The 20,082-nt window shown below is 42.6% G+C and overlaps 1 protein-coding gene across 2 annotated transcripts in view; it reads right to left on the bottom strand.

Annotated features, from left to right (window-relative positions):
- The window catches only part of MLF1 (myeloid leukemia factor 1), an 82,253-nt gene extending 62,457 nt beyond the window's left edge, over positions 1 to 19,796 (bottom strand). For both annotated transcript variants that reach the window (XM_089675416.1, XM_089675417.1), the window contains exon 1: positions 19,642 to 19,796. In XM_089675416.1, the coding sequence (XP_089531542.1) occupies positions 19,642 to 19,688 (47 nt within the window). In that variant the 5' untranslated portion in view covers positions 19,689 to 19,796. The remainder of the gene's footprint in view (positions 1 to 19,641) is intronic.
- Between the last annotated feature and the right edge of the window lie 286 nt (positions 19,797 to 20,082).

The following is a 20,082-nucleotide window of genomic DNA, read 5'->3' as shown; positions in this document are numbered from 1 at the left end:
CAAAGAGGCTGCATTGGGAGCCATTGGCTCCTGCTGCTTTCAATCAAATCCTGTGAGGAGGGAGGGCAAGGCCGAGCTCCACTATGTACGTACAAAGACGGATGCCCCCATATGAGTTTATCCCCAGCACACACAGCTTGCTATCGGGGGAATACATAGACCAAGGAGTCCACAGCACCAGCGGGGGAACCTAGAAGAGGAGGTTTGGGTCCGTTCTGTGCAATATCATTGCACCGTTCAGGTAAGTATACCATGTTTACTATTTTAGGAGAAAAAAAAAATAAGCTTTAACAACTGCTTTAACCTGTTTGCCCTCCGAAAGATTTATCCCCCTTCATGACCAGGCTATTTTTTGCTGTTCGGCACTGCGCTATTTCAACTGGTAATTGCGCAGTTGTGCAATGCTATACCCAAACAAAATGTATGTCCTTTTTTAACACAAATAGAGCTTTCTTCTGGTGGTATTTAATCACCTCTGCGGTTTTTACTTTTTGCGCTATAAACAAAAAAAACGAACATTTTGCAAAAAAAAAAATATATATATATATTTTTCACTTTTGGTTATAAAAAATATCTAATCAACTCAAACAGTCATAAATTTAGGACAAAATGTATTCCGCTACATGTCCTTGGTAAACAAAAAAAATCCCAATACATATTAATTGGTTTAACTGCCTATCACATTTCTTGAGGTGTTAAAATACCAGAGCAGTACAAATACCCCCCCCCCCCCCCTCAAATGACCCCTTTTTGGAAAGTAGACACCCCAAGGATTTTGCAGAGAGGCATGTTGAATCCATGGAACATTTTATTTTTTTGCCACAAATTTTTTGAAAATTAAATTATTTTTTTTTAAACACCAAGTTGTCATTTAAATGATATATTGCTCATGCATGCCATAGGTATACATGGAATAACACAACACATTCTTCTACTTCTCCAGAGTATGAGGATACCACATGTGAGAGACATTTTGGCAACCTAGCTACATACAGGCCCCAAAAATCCACTGACCTCCTCCAGGCTGTCAAAGAGCATATTTCCTCATATAACGTCCCCACTACCTATCACATTTTTGGAGGCTCTAAAATGCCAGGACAGTACAAACACTCCCCCCCAAATGATCCCTTTTTGGAAAGTAGACACCCCAAGGAATTTGATAAGAGGCATGGTGAGTATTTTACAGATATTATTTTTGTCACAGGGTTTTGAAAAAGAAAAAAAAAAAACACTTTGTTTTCTTCCTTCATTTTCCAAAAACACAAAATGAGATCGTTTTCCAAAAGCAACAAATAAATTGGCAAAATACTCACCATGCCTCTTAGCAATTACCTTGGAGTGTCCACTTTCCAAAAAGGGGTCATTTGGAGGGGTTGCTTCTACTATCTTGGCATTTCAGGGCCATTATTAGAATGGTGGGTGTTGAAACTTTTTATGTTGCACAGTATTTGCACAGCGATTTTTAATACACTTTTTAGAATTTGAATGCACAAAAACACAATATATTGCCCAATTGTTTGATAAACTATAAAAGATGGTACGCCAAGTAAATAGATGCCAAACATAACATGCTTTAAAATTGCGCATGCCCGTGCAATGGCAACAAAGTACTGTAAGGGATTTCCGGCAAGAAGAATCGCGATCAGGAACACGCATGTGCATAGGAATTCCCGCAGAATTGCCAGTTGTGCGCATGCGCTCAGGAACGCGCGATCGCTCACACGCACGGCGAAGATTGGCGCCAGAAGGCCCATTTAAGTAGTGCCTCTGATCAGGTTCAGTGCTGACTGGTCTTCAGCTACCCCGTGTCCTGCTTGTTCCTGTACGATTCCTCTGTTACCAACCTGGCTTGTTCCTGACCCGACTTGGATTGCTCTCCTGCTACCGGTTCCTGACTTCGGCTCTGCTCCTGACTTTGGCTTTTCCTTCTGATTCTGTACCGCGCTGCCCGACTGTTGATGACCCTGGCTATTCCATGACCCTGCTCCAGTCTCTTGTCCTTGCTACCTACCTTGCTCTGCTGCACGTCTGGCAATCCACAGAACCTGCTCTGTCTGTTATTACGGTGCCTAAATCAGAGAATCATCTGCCTTCCAAGGTCATCATCTGCAAGAGCTGCAAACAACATCCACTGGCGCTCTTGTCCCCCTGGTCCCTAGACTCCCTCTGTTCCAACCTCAGCGGGGTCAGGGCTAGTGACACAAGTGAGGCCGACCTTTTCAATTCAGTCTCCCATCAGGTACGTGACAAGTACATACATTTTTCATATCAACAGGTAAAGCTTTAAAAGCCTTTACAGGTCACCAATTTATATTTACACAGGAGGTCTAGAGCCATAAGCACCTCCCTCGATCGGACGTTTGCGGTGATACCTCACATGCATGGTGAAATCTCTGTTTACATACCGACACGGGACCAATGCTTATGTTCGCCTTTGCACACGAGCAGGGGTGATTTTTTTTATTTCCGTTCGCACCCCGAAATAGGAAGTGACGTAAGATTACGTTGCTTTGCCCAGAGCCGCTTTTCACCGCACAATGAGTGTAAGAGGTCGGCAAGTATTGTTTAAAAAAAAAAAAAAAACCCTTAAAAATGTTTTGTTTAAAATTTCTCAATATGGTATTTTTTTTTTTTTACTTTTTATTAAAAGTATTTAAAAAAAAAAAAAAAAGTATCAGAATAGTACAATGTTACCATTTTTACACTTTACTTTGAAATGCAAAGCTTGCTGTCATGAACCTAACTCATTCATGAACTGTCATGAATGAGTTAGGTTTTTGACAGCTCAAGATAGTGATCTGTGATTGGCTGGAGCTGGTTACAAGGTACAGGGTGTTGCAATTGGCCGCATGTATCATGTGAAAGCTGTGGGCTCACAGCTCACTAGGAAGAGAAGCAGAGCTTTTATGAATCAGAATAATTCATAACAGCTTTGCTAACATTGTGATCATGTGATCACATAGCACTGGGTCCCATTCACGGGGCTCCTCATTCCGCTGTGTCCGCCAGACACAGCAGTCGCAGGTGGGGAGCGCTGCACGCCCCCGTGTTAGTACAGCCAGAGCAACGTACCCGTACATCGCTTTGCCTGTAGCTGCCGCCCGTCCGCAGTACATTGCGGACGGGCAGGAAGCGGTTAAGATCACTGTCCATTTTTTGTGTCACAATATAGAGATTTCCTTTTACTTCCTGCTCTGTAATCTCAACAAAAAGTAGGAGAACATCTTTCTCATGTGATAGTTGGCATGGTAAAAAATGACCCTATAGGAAGATTTGCCCTCTAGTCCTGTTGTGCTCGCAACTAAAACACTTTGGATTTACTGTCATCCCTGAGATATTGGTGATCAGGAGAGAGCAAGCCTTCCAACAGTCAGTAATAAAACCCAACAGTGGTTCTATTCCCTCACCACTCACCAAGAAAAAAGGTTTTGCCTTTAGTTATACTTTTATTCACGTCTTTTTAGCTTTTCTTAAAGTATTACCAAACCCAGGACCCTACATTCACTATATCTGGTCTCCCACAGTACACAGAACATGGAAGTGCAATTATTTTAGTGAATATAAACTGCTAAATACCTTTTCTCATCAGCAGTATATAGCAATCTTGTGACTTCTATCAGTGTTCAGCAAAGCACTGGTTAAAGTTTGTAAGAGGAGTTTTCTTTCTGCTCTAGAAGAATGCAAAACTCGACCTCTGTCTGGACAGTGCTGATTGGCCCTGTGCTGATCACATGCACTCTCCCAAGAAATAAAAAACAAAACCTCTCTAGCAATACACACTAAACTGAGCATGTGCAGAATGGCTACTGTTCAGTCTATCTTATCAGGAGATAAGACATGGACATTTGAACAAGGAGGAGGAACAGAGAAGTCAGGACCAAACGGCCTTTTTACACAATGCAGAGGATTAACCCTTTACAATGAATATAACAAGCATGCTTTACTGCATATACAAACTGATTTCACTGCTGTGGGTTTAGTAACACTTTAATAATGATCGTATTCTCTAGAAGTCATTCTGAGGTGGACATTAAGGACCCTGTCACAAGCGCATTCCATCTGTCCATTTTTATACATCAACTGCTAGATGAAAAACAGACAGCAATTATTTCTATGGGCAAACGGATGATTATCCGTGTACATTCGCGTCCATTTTAGAAAAAAAAAAAAAAGGAGCAAGGCACAGTCTAGGTTTGTAGAATTGGACCAGAATGGATTTAAAACAGGCAATGTCCTAAGAACCAGTGACTCATCCCTGAGGGGCATTCCCCAGTGGCATTACAATGTAAACAAAAGAGCCAACATTTTTTTTTTAATGGCACGATGACCCCCCCCCTCCCAAACCAGGCCTTGAGGGTCTGGGATAGATTTTCAGGGGTATTTGATGGCAACAATAAAAAAAACAAAGAAAATAAAGTGAGGACCCCCCCCAAATCTATACCAGGACCCTTATAGCACCTCCCCCCCCCCCGAATCCCAGCCCCCCTATATGAATGATCATACCCCTACTCATTAACCCAGAAAAGTCAAGTAAAGTACACACACAGTTTAAAAAAAAAACAAAAAAAACACAATGTCCCTGATGTATATCTATTACTCATGTTGTCCAGCGATGTAAGTACATCAATCATGATGAACAACAGCCACTAAACCAAAAAAAACCCAAAAAACATGCCACCTACTGACCCCAACAGCTCCTGGTGCTGAATGACACCTCCGTACGCACGCCCCCCCCCCCCCCGCCGCTGAAGTGAACAAAGGAGCCGGGTCGCCTGAAGACGCCCCTACAATGGTGATTTTTTTTTGTATACATTTTTGGACTAAGAATTTAAACATTTGGATCTTGATCACATGTGACAAGTTTGAGTTTTATTGATTTGAGTCTCATCTGCTTCATTGCGGCACATACCAAGCGGTGTGTGCAACTTGTTTCCTCGGTTATTTATACTGCAGTCACTGAAAAAGAGAACAAATTGATACCCTTGGTCCATTTTTCGTCTAAGCACATAAAAGTAACACATAATTTTTAACAAATGTAAATATTGTACACTGAATATTTTTGATTGCTTAAGAATGCAAAAGTAGATGAAACATTTGGTTAAGGAAATTGTGCTGAACTCTAATCCTCATGACTCGCTCACAATTCATACTTTTCTCACCTAATTTTAGGGGTACACCACAATTAATTTTTAGACTGTGACTTAGAAAAGGTATGAAAACAGTGCACTGATGGTAGCAGAAATGGCTCCAATTCCCAGATACTGGCACTTCATGGGAGTGTTGAGCGAATTCATGCCTTCCCACCTGCTGTGTGTCCCTATTGGCCAGCAAGGCTGCCTACTATATATAGGCCAATAAGGATATGTGGGAGGCAGAAAGTGCATGGCAGACTCACGACAACACCAGAAATGTTACAATTATCCAGAATTCAATGCATCTAGCAAACTAGAAGAGTCATTGAAAAAGCATGTACAGGCATCATTAAAATACTAAGCTATTTTTTTAAACCAATTTTCTGTAGTAAAGGTTCAGACTTCATTAGATATCGCTTCTCTTTCCTTCCCTTCCTCTCTGTCAAGTCCTATTACTGCCCTAGCAGGGTCCTATAGAGCCACCCTTTTTTGTGTGTCCATTAGCTCAGAATACAACTCGAGATGAAGATGCTGGCATGCATGGCAGCCTGAGAAGAAAAGAGACCATTATTACTGCTACAAGGTGAAGTTAATGTCAGCAGTTCCAAAGGAAAAGTACTCATGACGGACACATTTTTTTTTTAATGAATGGGCAGGCTGGTGCAATGCATCATGGGACATATGATCCTGATGAAAGAGTTTGTAGGCGACTACTAATGATGGGAAAGCAGCACGCTATTCTGTAGTTGGTGAAAAATCAAATTGTAAGTTTTAATGAACTTTGCTATACAGAATAATTTATTGCAATGTGTCGGAATGGATTAGGCAGATTGTTTTTTGTAACAAACAAGGAGGCTTTAGTATTACAGCAAATACTGCATTATAATGTTGCACCCTATTCAGCACCTTCATTATAGAAGGGTCTAGTTCTGCTTTAACTGCTGCTCAGAGCTCTGGGCTTCAACAAAATGGCAGCCTCCAGTAAGAACAAACAGCAACACTGCTGCAGGCAATTTATAGCACATACTAAGTTTGGTAGCATAATTAATAATGTATGGAATGTATGTTCCTTGCAAAGAACATTATTTTATCAATTGTTATGGAGTAAAGTTCTGCTTTAAACACATATGAAAGAACTGTAATGGTGTAAAATAATGCAAATATACCTTAATTTTCTTTGCATATGCATTCACACTGCATAGAAAAACATCTTTGACTGCATCTGGTGTAAATGAGTCCTCAGACACAGAAAATGTCCACCATGCATTGGTAGTAGTAATATTTCTCAATGCAAGAGTTTAACCACTTGACCTCCGGAAGATTTTACCCCCTTCATGACCAGGGTATTTTTGCTATTTTTATATTTATAAAAAACAAAAAAAGTCTCTTAGAAAGTAGAACGCACTGTATTTTTTATGTTTTATAACAGAAAAATCAAATACAAAAAACTATTTTTAGGCCAAAATGTAACTACATGTCTTTGGTAACAAAAAAAAAAAAAAAAAAAAGTTATAACGTCTACAAACGATGGTATATATACTGGAATTTACGCAGCTATGATGCTATACTGGTAATGGTGGTGATCAGCAACTTATAGTGAGACTGTGATAGCATGGTGGACAATTCGGCTCTAGCCGACGCTGGCTGGGAAGTACACTGACATCAATAGTGACACTAATATAGTGATCAGTGCCTTACACTGTCATTGTACTAATGACACCGGCCTGGGAAGGTGTTAACATGTCAGCATAAGTCTAATCATTGGAAGAGAGCAGGCTATGTTCTCAGCACAGGCAGAATACTACCCACACTGTGCTCTCCTGTCTAGTGTGGTCAGTTTTTAATAGGAAAGCAGAGGGACTGGCAGAAACCAGGGATTTCACACAAAGGAAGCAATACAAAGCGAACAGAATACTTTTTCACACAATTACATGGTATAGCAGACACCTATCATAAATATGAAATGTTGGGTTTACATATTGTTTAACACAGGGATGTTGAATTCCTATCGCCCAACGCCAGGGACATGTAGTTCCGGGCACCGGGCAGGGCTCACCTGTCAGGTGGAAGCATTCGGGTGGCAGCGCTGCTGCCCAAACGCTTCCACACAGTGACAGCCTCTTTTCCCCCCCGCCCACTGTCTCCCGGGCTCCGCTTGCCCATCTGTGGGCGCAGGACCGGCTCACCGCCGGCGGCTACAGGGAAGGGAGCAGAGCGGACACGTCCACTCCCCTCCCGGTCCTGACCCGGAGGTGACGTTATAATGTCACTTTCGGATCCCCGGTGAGAGATTCCTGGCAATTGAGGCCGGGAAAGAATGTAATGCAGTGCGATGTGCACTGCATTACATTCAGGGAAGCAGAGGAGAAACATCCAAGGGCTTTTAGACCTCGGATGTCTCAATAAAGAAAACCTGCCACCAAAAAATCATCACATAGGGGACATTGTCCCCTAAAAAGAATTCAGTAAGAAAAAAAAGTTGTTTTTTTTTTAATATTAAAAAATGAAAGTTACACCCAAGCACATACATTTCCCCCCCCAAAAAAATTGAGCCCCCACCACATATACACACGTACTGTAAAAGCACACGCTGGGGCGCCTACGCATGAAAACGTTGCAAGACACGTTACATATCGCCACGCACGCCAGAATGAGAGCAATAATTCTAGCACCAGAACTCCTCCATAACACTATACTGATGACCTAGAAGGGGCTTTAAAAGCGTCGCCTATAGGAAATATAGGGTACTAAAGTTTGTTTCCGTTTCACGAGCGCATGCAAATTTACGGTTTGACATGTTGGATATATATTTACTCGCTGCAACCTCATCTTCTATATTTATTTTAAAAAAAATAGGGTCATTTACCGCTTTTTTTTGTGCCCTAAAATTAACTAACTTGTATTTTTTACAGAGATTTTGCGGTAATATCATGTGACATAAAAAATTGGAACTACCACTATTTGATTCTCTAGGGTCTCTGATTTCAGAAAATATATCATGTTTGGGGGTTTTGTGTAATCTTCAGGCCTAAAATGATAAAGGATAAGCCGGAAACTCCCCTTTCCTGACGAGCACCCAATCAGTGCTCATTTCACTGCAAGGTCTCTCTGCTCCCTGCTAATCCTGAATGCGGTGCTGGGGACAGGCAGGGAGGGGAGGAGATAAACAGTGCAATGTTAAAAATATTAAACATTTAAGTCACCATAAAACCCCTTTTGTTTTGAAAACATTCCTAATATCACCTCCGATTTAAATATGATTTTGGATAAATAAAAATTTTTTTCTTAATCTGGACATGTAGATTGTCATGAGAGACAAGTAGATTGGGACACAGATTTAGTCCCTTGGACAAGTAGCTTTTTCAAAAATGCCCACACCCGTTAACAGTAATAATTAGATGTATTAATACTATAATGTATAATATATTATTATTATGCAGCTTTTTATTTAGCTTTGAGAACAGATTCTCTAGGCACAATGTTCTCCATACAAATGCTATGAGATTAGACAGGGGCTTTACATGGATTTAACTAACAGAGGCAGTTGCATGCGAGTCCGAAAAGTATAGAGTGTACTGTTTAAAGTCTTCTATCAACACTCTCTATCCACTTTATACTTAGAACACGACTTCCTTCACTTACTTCTAAGGTTACTCTGAGGCCAGGCTCTGCTGTCTTCAGTATATCTATTCCTCTCTACAATGATGTCTCAAACACCATATCTCCAGTTACGATTAATGTTTGTATTTTAATATTTCTGAAAATCCTGCAATGAAGTTTAATAAAGGAAATTCTTTTACATTTGTGAATGGGTGCAGTAACTTCCCCTTAGTCATATTTTCTACCCTGTCTATTCAACCAATCATACAGGCAATGTCCGTTTTCCCATCTAGTACTTTTTTTCCTATAAAGTTACACATTTTTCCAGCACTCCTATTTTCTGTTAACAACTGGAGGAAGTTGATATCTGCATTCTTTTTTCATATGAAAATTAATTACAATAAAACTGCATGTTATTAAGCAAACTGCACTGCAGGTAATCATTGAATGACATTGCCAATAGGCCCCTAGCCCATTCCAGGGTTTTCACGGCTACCTTTATACAGGTATGTGGAAAGCTCACCTGCACTGTCACCACAACACACTGCACAGTGAAGTGTGTTTGCCAATGCAAAGGTGTGATCCAAAGCTCAGCATTTCATTTTCCTGATATGTGCCTGCTGTACTATGCACTCGTATGAAAAATTATCCTGTTCTTTTTGTATTGCTTCCTTTTTGTGAAATCCTTGGTGTTCCTGCCAGTCCCTCTAGTTTCCTGTTAAAAACTGACCACACTAGGCATAAAAACACACGGTGGTCAGTTCTCCAGCTGTGCTGGGAACTCAGCCTTCTCTTCTGCAATGATCAGACTACTGCTCACATGCTCCCGCTGCACAGCCATTCACTGGGAAGATCAGTGTACTACTGTTTCTCCTTCCCCAGCTCTCTCAACTCCTTATGCAGCTGAGAACAGAGGAAATGTGATCACTTATATAAAAAAAAGGGGAAAACAAGGTATTTATGTTTTTTAAATCTATACACACTTATTTTATCTTTCACTTCTATTTTAAAAACTGTATGGGTTCTTTTAGGCTAGGTTCACACCTATACATTTTCAGATATGCAGAAATGCACTACGCTCCATTTAATATGATTTCCTATGGGCCACGTTCATATCTGTGTGTTTCCAACTGGTGCATTTTTTTGGAAAGGGTCAGGGACTTTTTTACAGTTCAGCAGGTTGTGTTTTTGGTTCCATAGACTTCAACGGAAATGCATCAAAAATGCATGTACATGCATTTTTGGTACATTTTCCTGCATGACAACAGATACCTCCCCTTAGCAACATTAACACATCCCAAAAAGCACATCAAAAACGCATGTGAAGAAAACGCACTGGAAAAACACATTAACCGCAACCTGCATAGGTGTGGACCTAGTGTTACAAGGTGAGGGTTGACATATACTTTAATGATTATAGTTTAGATGGTATTGAAAGTTACACTGTAGTCATTAGAGATACATCATCACCTTGTCCATTCAAAACTACAAATGCAGTATTTTAGTTGTGAAAAACATGTTTCAGCATCAGTGGGGTTCCCCACTGACAGCTGAATGTAAAAGAAAGACTTGCCGGCAATTAAAAAATGGCATGGGGTTCCCCCATCCTCCATCTATACCAAGCCCTTCGGGTCTGGTATGGATTTTTGAGGGGAACCCCCCATGTCACAAATTAAAAAAAAAAAAAAAATTTAATTTTGGCATGGGGGTTCCCCTTAAAATCCATACCACACCCGAAGGGCTTGGTAATGGATGGAGGAGGGGGCCCAAGCCGTTTTTTTTTTTTTTTCTTTTTTAATTGCCAGCAATTCTTTTACATTCAGCTGTCAGTAGGGCTAGGGAACCTCGCTGAGATCTGAAACATTAACGCATGTTTTTCACTACTAAAAGACCGTATGACTTGATAAAATAATTCATGCGGTATCTTAGTAGCGTTTTTTAGTGAATTCAAGCTTTTTTAAAAATTGTAAATCACACGATTTCAAAGTCGGCTTGATGTGAACGGAGGGTTAAACATGTGCTATTAGTAAAACTGACATGAAACACCATCTGGATTTTAATTAATTTGGCTAAATGGGCAAAATGCAGGCCTAATTTTCTATGGGACTCTTTCCCACTACTGCAGTACATAGTGGCATGTTGCGAAAACATCTTTCAAGCTACATTGTCATTTGTTTGTGTGGTCCAACTCCATGATGAGTGGGATAACAAAAGTACCAGACACCATAATTTTAAAAAGTTTGAGTTATGCAAGCCACATGTTTGGTCCAAACACACTGTTGATATCTGTGAGACTTCACACACAAGTTCCTGCTATAATCCACCTTTCCAAGGATTCAATAAAACATGTTCATCAAGAGTACTTAGAGTCAACTTTGGTTCTTTGCTGACCATGTGCTAAAATCACCCAGTGTCCCAGCTGAAGAACCTTATCCTTAAGGGCCCATTCACACAATCTGTGGATTAACGTGTATAGCATTAGAGAAGCTTTTGCACGAAACACGTCAGAGGGGAGCCTGCCGCGCTGACGTCACTCACTGCGGAGGCCACATGCTAGGCTGGCGGCCATCTTTCTTCTATTTATGAATGCACATGTGTATTTTCCCCTTATGCTGTATTAGCTGACTTGCTGTCAGAACATTACCACTGGCTGAATAAAATACTACACCATATCAGCTATTTTTGTTTGGTGGCTTAATCTCTGACCTACTCACGGTGGATACCTACCGTTCCTGATATATTTTGATGCCTGGTGTAAGTGAGACCAAGGAGCAGTTCCTGTATGCTATGAGGGTCCTACTAAGAGGTCTGGAGTACCAATGGAGTGCCCTATTCCTACTGGTTCCTAGATGACCACCAGTGCCTTTCCGGATTATACATACATGCGCAATGTTATTGTGCGTCCGGTGAGTGCAAGCATACCGCATTTTCCTTACCACGGAAGTCAAGAGCACCTTATTCCCACACATTACCTGTGAGAACAACTTGTACCCCAAGACACTGGAATATTGATACACTTATTTGATATTCATTCTAGCACGATTGTTTCTTGGCTTTGCATCTACGTTTACACCATACGTTTATGTCACTTTGTCTAAACCACCTCCCACCCGCCATATAGTAATATGATGGACGCAAGGTGGTTCTCTTATTCTGGGAGGACGTCATATGATGTCCTCCCATTCTAATCGTGCATGCGTGGCTCCCGAAGCGCAGCGATCAACGGTGTGCTGTGTCCCTTGGACACAGTGGATCACCGATGCATGGAAAGAGCCGAAGATGTCAGCTCGGTCATGTGATCAGCTGTGTCCAATCACAGCTGATCACAGGTAAACAGGGAAATGCCGGTTTTCGGCATTTCTTTCCTCACGAGCTGTCACGCTGACAGCTCGTGAGGAGAGGAGAGCCAGTGATCGGCATTCCTCGGAGGGGACATGTACACAGATCAGAGCACTGATGATCAGTGTGCCCTGATGATCTGTGTAGCCCCAGCAGCGCCACCTGTCAGTGTCCATCAGTGCCAGCTGTCAGTGCTCATCCATGCCACCTGCCAGTGCCACATTTCAGTTCCCATCTGAGCTGCCTTTCAGTGTCACCCATCAGTGCCAGTCAGTGATACCTATCAATGCCTATCAGTGCCGCCTATCAGTGCCATATATGAGTGCTGCCTTTCAGTGCCCATCTGTGATGCCTGTCAGTGCCCATCAGTGCCACCTATCAGTGTCCATCAGTGCAGCCTCATTAGCCCATATCAGTGAAGGAGAAAAATCACTTATTTACAAAATGTTTTAACAAAAACTAAGAAATTTTTTTTTTCAAAATTTTCAGTGGTTTTTGGTTTAAGAAAAAATAAAAAACCCAGCGGTAATTAAATACCACCAAAATAAAGCTCTGTCACAAAAAAATTATAAAAATTCCATATGGGTACAGTGTTGCATGACCGCGCAATTGTCAAAGTGCAACAGCGCTGAAAGCTGGAAATTGGCCTGGGCAGGAAGGGGGTACAAGTGCCTGGTAGGCAAATGGTTAAATAAGACGATACACTATTGTCACTTTATGGCGCTTGAGTTTATCACTTATCACTTTTATATATGACTGATTTCTTTAGCGCTGCATTTTTTGTTATTTACGGTTTTAAGGATCAAGGGGTTCATCCTTATGCTAGCTGCTCTAATTTTGGAAGCGCTAGTTTTATTTATTTATTTATTATGTATTCAGTTCCCATTCAATCCCTGAGCAAGCTGTAGAGTTTCCCTATGCCTGACTAAGATCATCATGCAGAAACCCATTGTTTGTATGCATTATGCCTATTCACATTTCAACACTCAATCGCTTGTACACTCTAAGTCCTCGTGCACACTGGACGTTTTTACAGCTGCTGTTTTTAGTTTTTGACTTTTTTTCACTTATATAATGGATATAACAAAACCCTTTTTGTTGTATTTATAACGGGCCAAAAAGGGAGCAAATAAAATGAGTTTAATATTACTGTTTACTTACCCTTAGCCCTCATGCACAATGGACGTTTTTACAGCTGCTGTTTTTGGCTTTTGATGTTTTTTTCCTACGTTTTTTACCGCATTTACCAGCGTTAGAGTATTTTTACAGCTAAAAAACTCCTCTAGAAACCCACTAGTTCTGGGGTTTTTTACAGCCAAAAGACACCCCTACCAAAAAAACGCTGATTAAAACCCTATGTGTGCATGGACACGTAGGATAACATGCTGGGGAATTTACTGGCTGTAGGAAAACAAAACCCGTCAAAAGCCAAAAACAACAGCTGTAAAAACATCCAGTGTGCATGAGGACTTATAAATACATGAACTATTTTTCAGGCCTCATGCACACAGGAAGTTTTGAAAACTCTCCTAGAAGCCTTTTTGACTGGCAGCAGCAGAAAAACCACCTGACACTTCTAAACATAACACTTTTACAAGCATTTAGGCATGTTTACAGGTGTCAAGCGCTTGGGCATTAATTCAATTAATTGGCCAGAACAATCATTTATTCTTGCAAATAAGTTCTAAACGCGCCTTGTGTTAACACGTGTGTAGACTCATCTACAAGCATCAAGCATTTTTTTCTGCCAAAATGCTGCTGCTCCTGGACGCACTGGCAGAGGGGTTTTTTCCCTGCTTCTAAACTCTCCTGCCAATAAATGCAGCTAAAGTCTATATGTGCATGGACATGTACTATAGGCTAACATGCAGGGGAGTTTAGAGGCAGAAAATAAAAAACAACACAGACACCCCCCCTAGAAGCAGCTGCAAAAATGGCCAGTGTGCATGTGGCCCCTAGCATCCTCAAGTGTTTTGGGCCCCATAGATGTCCGTGCCTGTAAATACATGACATCTTTTACATACTGTGACAGTGCAGTACTCTGTCACAGTGTTAACAAGCAGTCTGGGCCAGGTTTTGTAGAGAACAGGCACGCTGACAGTGCTGGGTTCTTAGGAGATCCAGGATTAAAGTTCAGTCCCCCGCCCCAAGGGGTCTGTACGTGTGCAAGGGAGCAGAGAGGTGTGCATGTCTGGGATGGGATGAGACAGGACAAAGGCCCGTGTCTGAGAGATGAAGCAGGAAAAGACCGAGGTACAACATTTGTACATGAGCACTGGATTATTGTGTTACATAGTCAGGAGGACCAAGGCACAAGGTCTGAGCAACAGGGCCACTAAAAAGAGACACAAGGCTGCATATTGTTTCTTTCTGTTCGTATTGATGGTGGAAAACCCGGCATGGGAAGCTATGTGCTTGTGAAGTTTTCTATTTTAATAAAAGTAGGCAGAAAAAGCCCTGAAAAGCTATATCTGGAGTGGACTGAACTCCCTGGCAAGCACTATACACAAGTTAAACAACCCTAAGTTATTTGTGTCTTTTTGCACCTAAAAAAATCTCCTCTCCTCCTCTAGAACTGCTCTTACCCCCTTTCCCAGCCTAGAAAACAAGCTGCTGAGGCTTGATACACATGCAAAAACATTCACACAAAACTCGTAAAAAGCTATAAAAACACCGCAAAAATCACCAGGAATACAATCTTACCAAGCGTGAACGCAGGTTTGATTTATGAGCAACACAAAGCCTAGGTTCACACTTGCGAGCTGTGGGGGTCGGGTTTGTATGGGCTGCTGTGCCCGTGTTTTTGCAGAAGAAAGGTGAATGCACCTTTTTAAGTGAGAACGCAGTGGCTGCCGCAAATGCACTGTGGGTTTAGATGCATGAGGGTGCCATTAAGAATGAATGGCAGCCCTGAGCGCCTCGTAAGAACAATGTGATTTAACTGCAGGAGTGGGAACAGCTGCAATTCCCGCACCCACAATCAGCCCGCACAGTGCGGGAAAGTGTGAACAAAGGGAAATACAATATGTGCTGAACCCATGCAAGGCAAAGCAACGGGTTCACCTAAAGTATAATTAACGGCAAAACCTATTTCTTTTTAATTAGAGTGGAGAGGGATTAGAGCAGCTGTCAGGTTTTTCTTGCTTACTGTGCCCCCGGTAGGCAGATTCACCCTCTATTTATCTTGGTGACAGTTATCACCAGAAGTGAAAGAAAATCCCAAATTTTGGGTTGTCCCTAGAACAGGAATAGAAGGGAAATCTTCCAATGGGAACAATGTTTATGTGAGTCTGGTGAACATCAGGGATTTCCTGTTTTGGCTTTAAGGAAGGAAGCGAAGGGAACCGCAGTGTTGTCACCCTAAATCCAAGATGAACTACAGGAGGATGTGCTGAAACAACCAGTGTTGACACACCCCGTGTGATCCTACTGGCAGGAACAATGTGTGATCCTACTGGCAGGAACAACAGGAAATAACATCACATGTTACGCTTTATCCTCTTTATGACGCCCAAAACATATGTGGGGTGGCAAAAGGGAGGGCTTTAATGCCCACACCGCACATAGCGCAGGCAGCACGGTCTATGTGATGGGAGCGCGCAGTGAATGACACGCTGGGCAGCTGATGTTTATGTGCTGAGAGGGTGCTCCAAGCACAAAGACTGAGCTGTCAACAATAGCTTTTGGTCTGGAATAAAGATCAGTAGCAGGTGGGATGGGCTTCTGATCATGTGACATGGGTCACGATTGCCAATCCCTCCAGTCTGGCTTCTGGTCATATGACCACTGTGACACTGGTCACCTGATCACCATTCCTTCTCTTTTCCCCAGCCATGCTCTTCAAAGGGACGCCAGGGCGGACAGGAGGGAATTAAAGCTTAACTCTGGAGAAAACAATAATTCCTTTGCAGTGAGGCTCCCCCCACACTGCAAGGGTTAAATGCTCTAGGGCAGGGCTTGAAATTTCTACTCGCCTGCTCGCCAATGGCGAGTGGAAATTATGGTGGGGGCAAGTGTGTCCCCCAGGGCCGTCTTGCTGAGCAGGCTCAGAGCTCAGGCCGGATCTGTCATTGGCACTGGGAGCCATCAGACTGCTCAATAGCTGAACGCAGTGAAAGCAAAGCAAGGAGTGTGTGCTGTGCTCTCTGCCTCCCCCTAGAGTGCAGTACAAGGATCTGTGAGTGAACAACAAAGTACTGCAACTTTTTATTGGGGGGGGGGGGGGTGTCTGTGTATGTGTACATGTGTGTATCTGTACATGTGTCTGCGTGTATGTACATGTATGTGTGTGTATGCACGTACGTGTCTTTGTGTAAATGTGTCTGTGCATGTGTATTTCTGTGTACGTATATGTATCCGTGTGTATGCGTGTCTGTACGTGCCTGTGCGTGTATACATGTGTCTGTATGTGTGTGTGTGTGTGTGTGTACGTGTGTACAGGTGTCTCTGTTTGTGTGTGTTTGTTGCTGGCGAGTAACTCTAAGAATGGCCATACATGATACAATTTTATTGAGAATTTTGCTTTAGATTTACCAAAAACCATATGAGGTTAAACATGAACACTTTCAATTGTATCCAATTAGGCAGGCCCTTGCACTACATAGTTGAAGGTAAATAAGGAAATTGGGCTATGGAAAATTGTATAGTGTATGGCCAGTCTAAGGCCTGGCTAGTAGCTCAGGACTTGAAATTTTAAGCCCTGCTCTAGGGTACCTGTAACATGGACTTTACTAATCTAACGCCTTCTCTACACTAGAAGACTGGCTGCCATAGCCTCTTCTATAAGGCGCTCTAACAGCCAATAGCTTTGCACTGTATGTGGGAATGCAGCGACCACCCACATTCAGAGGGTCAGAGAGAGGAGTTGAGCAGCAGTGACCAGGGAAGTAATCAGGCCCTGTTCACAAACTGCGCAGTGGGAATGAGCATTCCTGCTCACCATTCTTTCTGTGCAATTTTCACATAATTTTGTGTTATGCATAGGGCAGCCCATTCACTTCAAGGGTTGCCCTATGTGTGTTTGTCACATAAAAGAAGCTCCAGCTCTTTGTTGGGTGACAAGGTCAGCGCACTTTTTAACAGCCTGTTTTGCCATGATTGCTGCTTCTGCTGCGCGGCAGAGTCGTACCGTGTTTGGGGTGCCATTAACAATAATGGCACCCTCACTTTAAAAAAAAAAAATGCATGTACATTGCATGCTTTGCTAGGGATTTGGAACTGCAGCGATTCTGCCAGTGATTCCAAATTGCAGAATGTAAACAGGCCTGAATGTCCTTTCTCTCAGTATCCAGACCATTTAAAGGGCAAGTTCACCTTTGCATTAAAAAAAAAAAAAAAAAGCTGAGATAACTCCAAATACCTTGGGCACTCCTCTGGACCTCACTGCACATAGAATCTGTGATGCCTCCTGTTGCTGGTGTAGCAATCTGTACATCATAATGCTAGCAATGGCAAGTGCTCATTGGTCAGCATGACTGCACTAACCAATGAGAAGCACTTCTTTTTTTTCCTGCAACACGTTACCAGAAGAAGTAACCTCAGATGTGCTTCTCATTGGTCTGCATGGTCACGTGGCAGCATAGCCCTACTGCAAGGGAGGTGCTTTTGCTTTCCTGGAGTTGGCCTTGAGGGCAGAACTAAACCCTCCACTCCTTTACAGCCAAGGAAGCTGCCATCTTGGCCTCTGTTAGATCTGCAGTTGCCACAGTGCTGCACATGTGATCAGCTATGACAGCAGCCTCTTGACAGGCTGATAGTTCAGTTGAGGGCACATGTAACTGTGAGAGTTATCAATCCTGGCATGCCTTGTATGGAACTGTTCTGGGAAACCATTAAATTGATGGATTTAGTTCCAATTTAACTAGTTGCCGAATGACAGCTGCACTGCGGCCGGCCAGTTCTATATGATGTCCCCCCAGAACGCGCTCTCCTGCGCGTCCCCGGCAATCTCCGTGATCGCTGTGTTCTACGGACACAGCTGATCACGTGATGTGGTAAAAGGCCAATCACAGCGGCTTATTACCACGTGATCATCCATGTCCAATGACACACTGATCACAGGGAAATGCAATTGCCGGTTCTCGGCTGCACTTTCCTCACGCTGTCGGATCATGAGGAAAGTAATGCAGAGAACCAGCAGTTGTCAGAGGAGGGATTGGCAATGATCATCAGGGCACTCATGATCAGTACCCTGATGATTGGTGCCCAGCAGTGCCACCCACAAGTGCCCAGCAGTGCCACCAGTCAGTGCCACCTATCAGTGCCGCCTATCAGAGCCGCCTCATCAATGCACATCAGTGAAGGAGAAAAATTACCTGTTTGGAAAATTTTATAATAGAAACAAAGAAACTTTTTTTTTCACATTTTTTGCTCTTTTTTTGTTTATAGCGCAACAAGTAAAACACCCAGCGATGATTAAATACCACCAAAAGAAAGGTCTATTTGTGAGAAAAAAAATGATAAAAATGTCATATGGGTATAATGTTGCATGACCACACAATTGTCAAAGTGCTGAAAGCTGAAAATTGGCCTGGTAAGGAAGGGGGTATAAGTGCTCGGTAGGCAAGTGTTTAAAGACAATAAAGATCCTATTCACACTTGTGCGACTTATTATGCAACTTTGGGGTCTAATGTCGATTGAAAAGTCGCACCCCATGTTTCCCAATGAGTACCATTCAAATCTGTGCGACTCTTGCACTACTTTGGTCCGACTTTCATGTGACTTGAGGGCCATAGACTTCTATGTAAGCCCTCCAAAGTTACACCTGAATGTTATACATACAACTTGGTACAGCACAATCATCCTTGGTCAAAGCCAAAGTCGCACTCATCCAAAGTCGTATTGAAAATCACATGATTTTGAAGTTGCACAAGTGTGAATGGAGCAGTAAATACATACAGCCTTATGTCTATTGTGTGGAGGCGGTGCTTTGCATAGTGGTCAACAAAAGGTACTGTTTACTTTTTTTTTTGAAACTTTATCAAAGCATCTCAAAATGACACTCCATTGGAGTCTATGCCTTACAGGCCAGTTCACACCAGTGTTTTTTTTCTGCCCATAGAAAGTAGGTTACGTGGTTTTCAATGCCATAATTCACACCAGTGCCTGCGGTTCCAGTGCGTTCTGGTTCCAGAACAAAAAAAAAAAAGTAGAACAAGCTGCATTTTACCTGTACTGGAACACAGTAAAATGCATCAAACACACAACATATCCCAGTACAGTGAACAAAAAAAAAAAAAAAAAATAATAATTTGGAACGCATTAAAACGCGCATGCAGAAACGCACCTGGAACAGATGTGGAGTGCATTTTTGTGGCGTGAACTAGCCCTTTGACACGGCGTGGCGAGCTATGTAAGTCTTTTTGACAAAGTCACAGGAATGAAAGCTAAAAAGGATGCAGAGCTGAGCCATACACGTCATTATATTCCTTTACACTGCCACACACGACACAAAACCGACCCCAGAGATCGTCAGACACACATGCTAGGGCAGGATACATGCTGGGGGTTGTAGTCCCCCCAGCAGTAAGCAGAGTACAGGCCTTGTGGTCAGATATGTCATGGACTCACGAAAAGAACGGGTCTTCCTCGAAGTCTCTGAGCAGACTCCCGAACATCTTCCCGCTCGTCCCTCCAGCACCGAGTCCAGCTCCGCTCTGAACTAATCCCCGCAGCCTGCTGCACTGTGTATAAGCCGCCGCCTCACATGACCTGCTGCCAGCATCCTGATTGGCCGGACGGCCTCCCCGCAGAAAACTCTGGAGCTTCTCCTGTCTCAATGGCAACCGCTGTCAACACAGTCATTGCCAAGAGGCCAGGGATGGAAATAACTAGAAGTGAAGGCCGGACAGACTTTAGTGCATAGGGCCTAAATACAGTCTGCCTGGATAATAACAGGACCCGATATCCCATATACACCAACGCACAAATCTCCTCGGCTCAGGGGACACCAATGCTGAGGAGATCATTAGTATTGCAAACTTCAGCCTCTTTTTTGAAGGCAATTAAAGT

This window comes from Staurois parvus, unplaced genomic scaffold (genome assembly GCF_062004578.1).
Source record: "Staurois parvus isolate SC_StPar_1 unplaced genomic scaffold, SC_StPar_1.0 ptg000155l, whole genome shotgun sequence".
Classification (NCBI taxonomy): domain Eukaryota; kingdom Metazoa; phylum Chordata; class Amphibia; order Anura; family Ranidae; genus Staurois; species Staurois parvus.
Note: the sequence above shows the minus strand (reverse complement) of the source record. Positions and strands in the feature narration are given on the sequence as shown.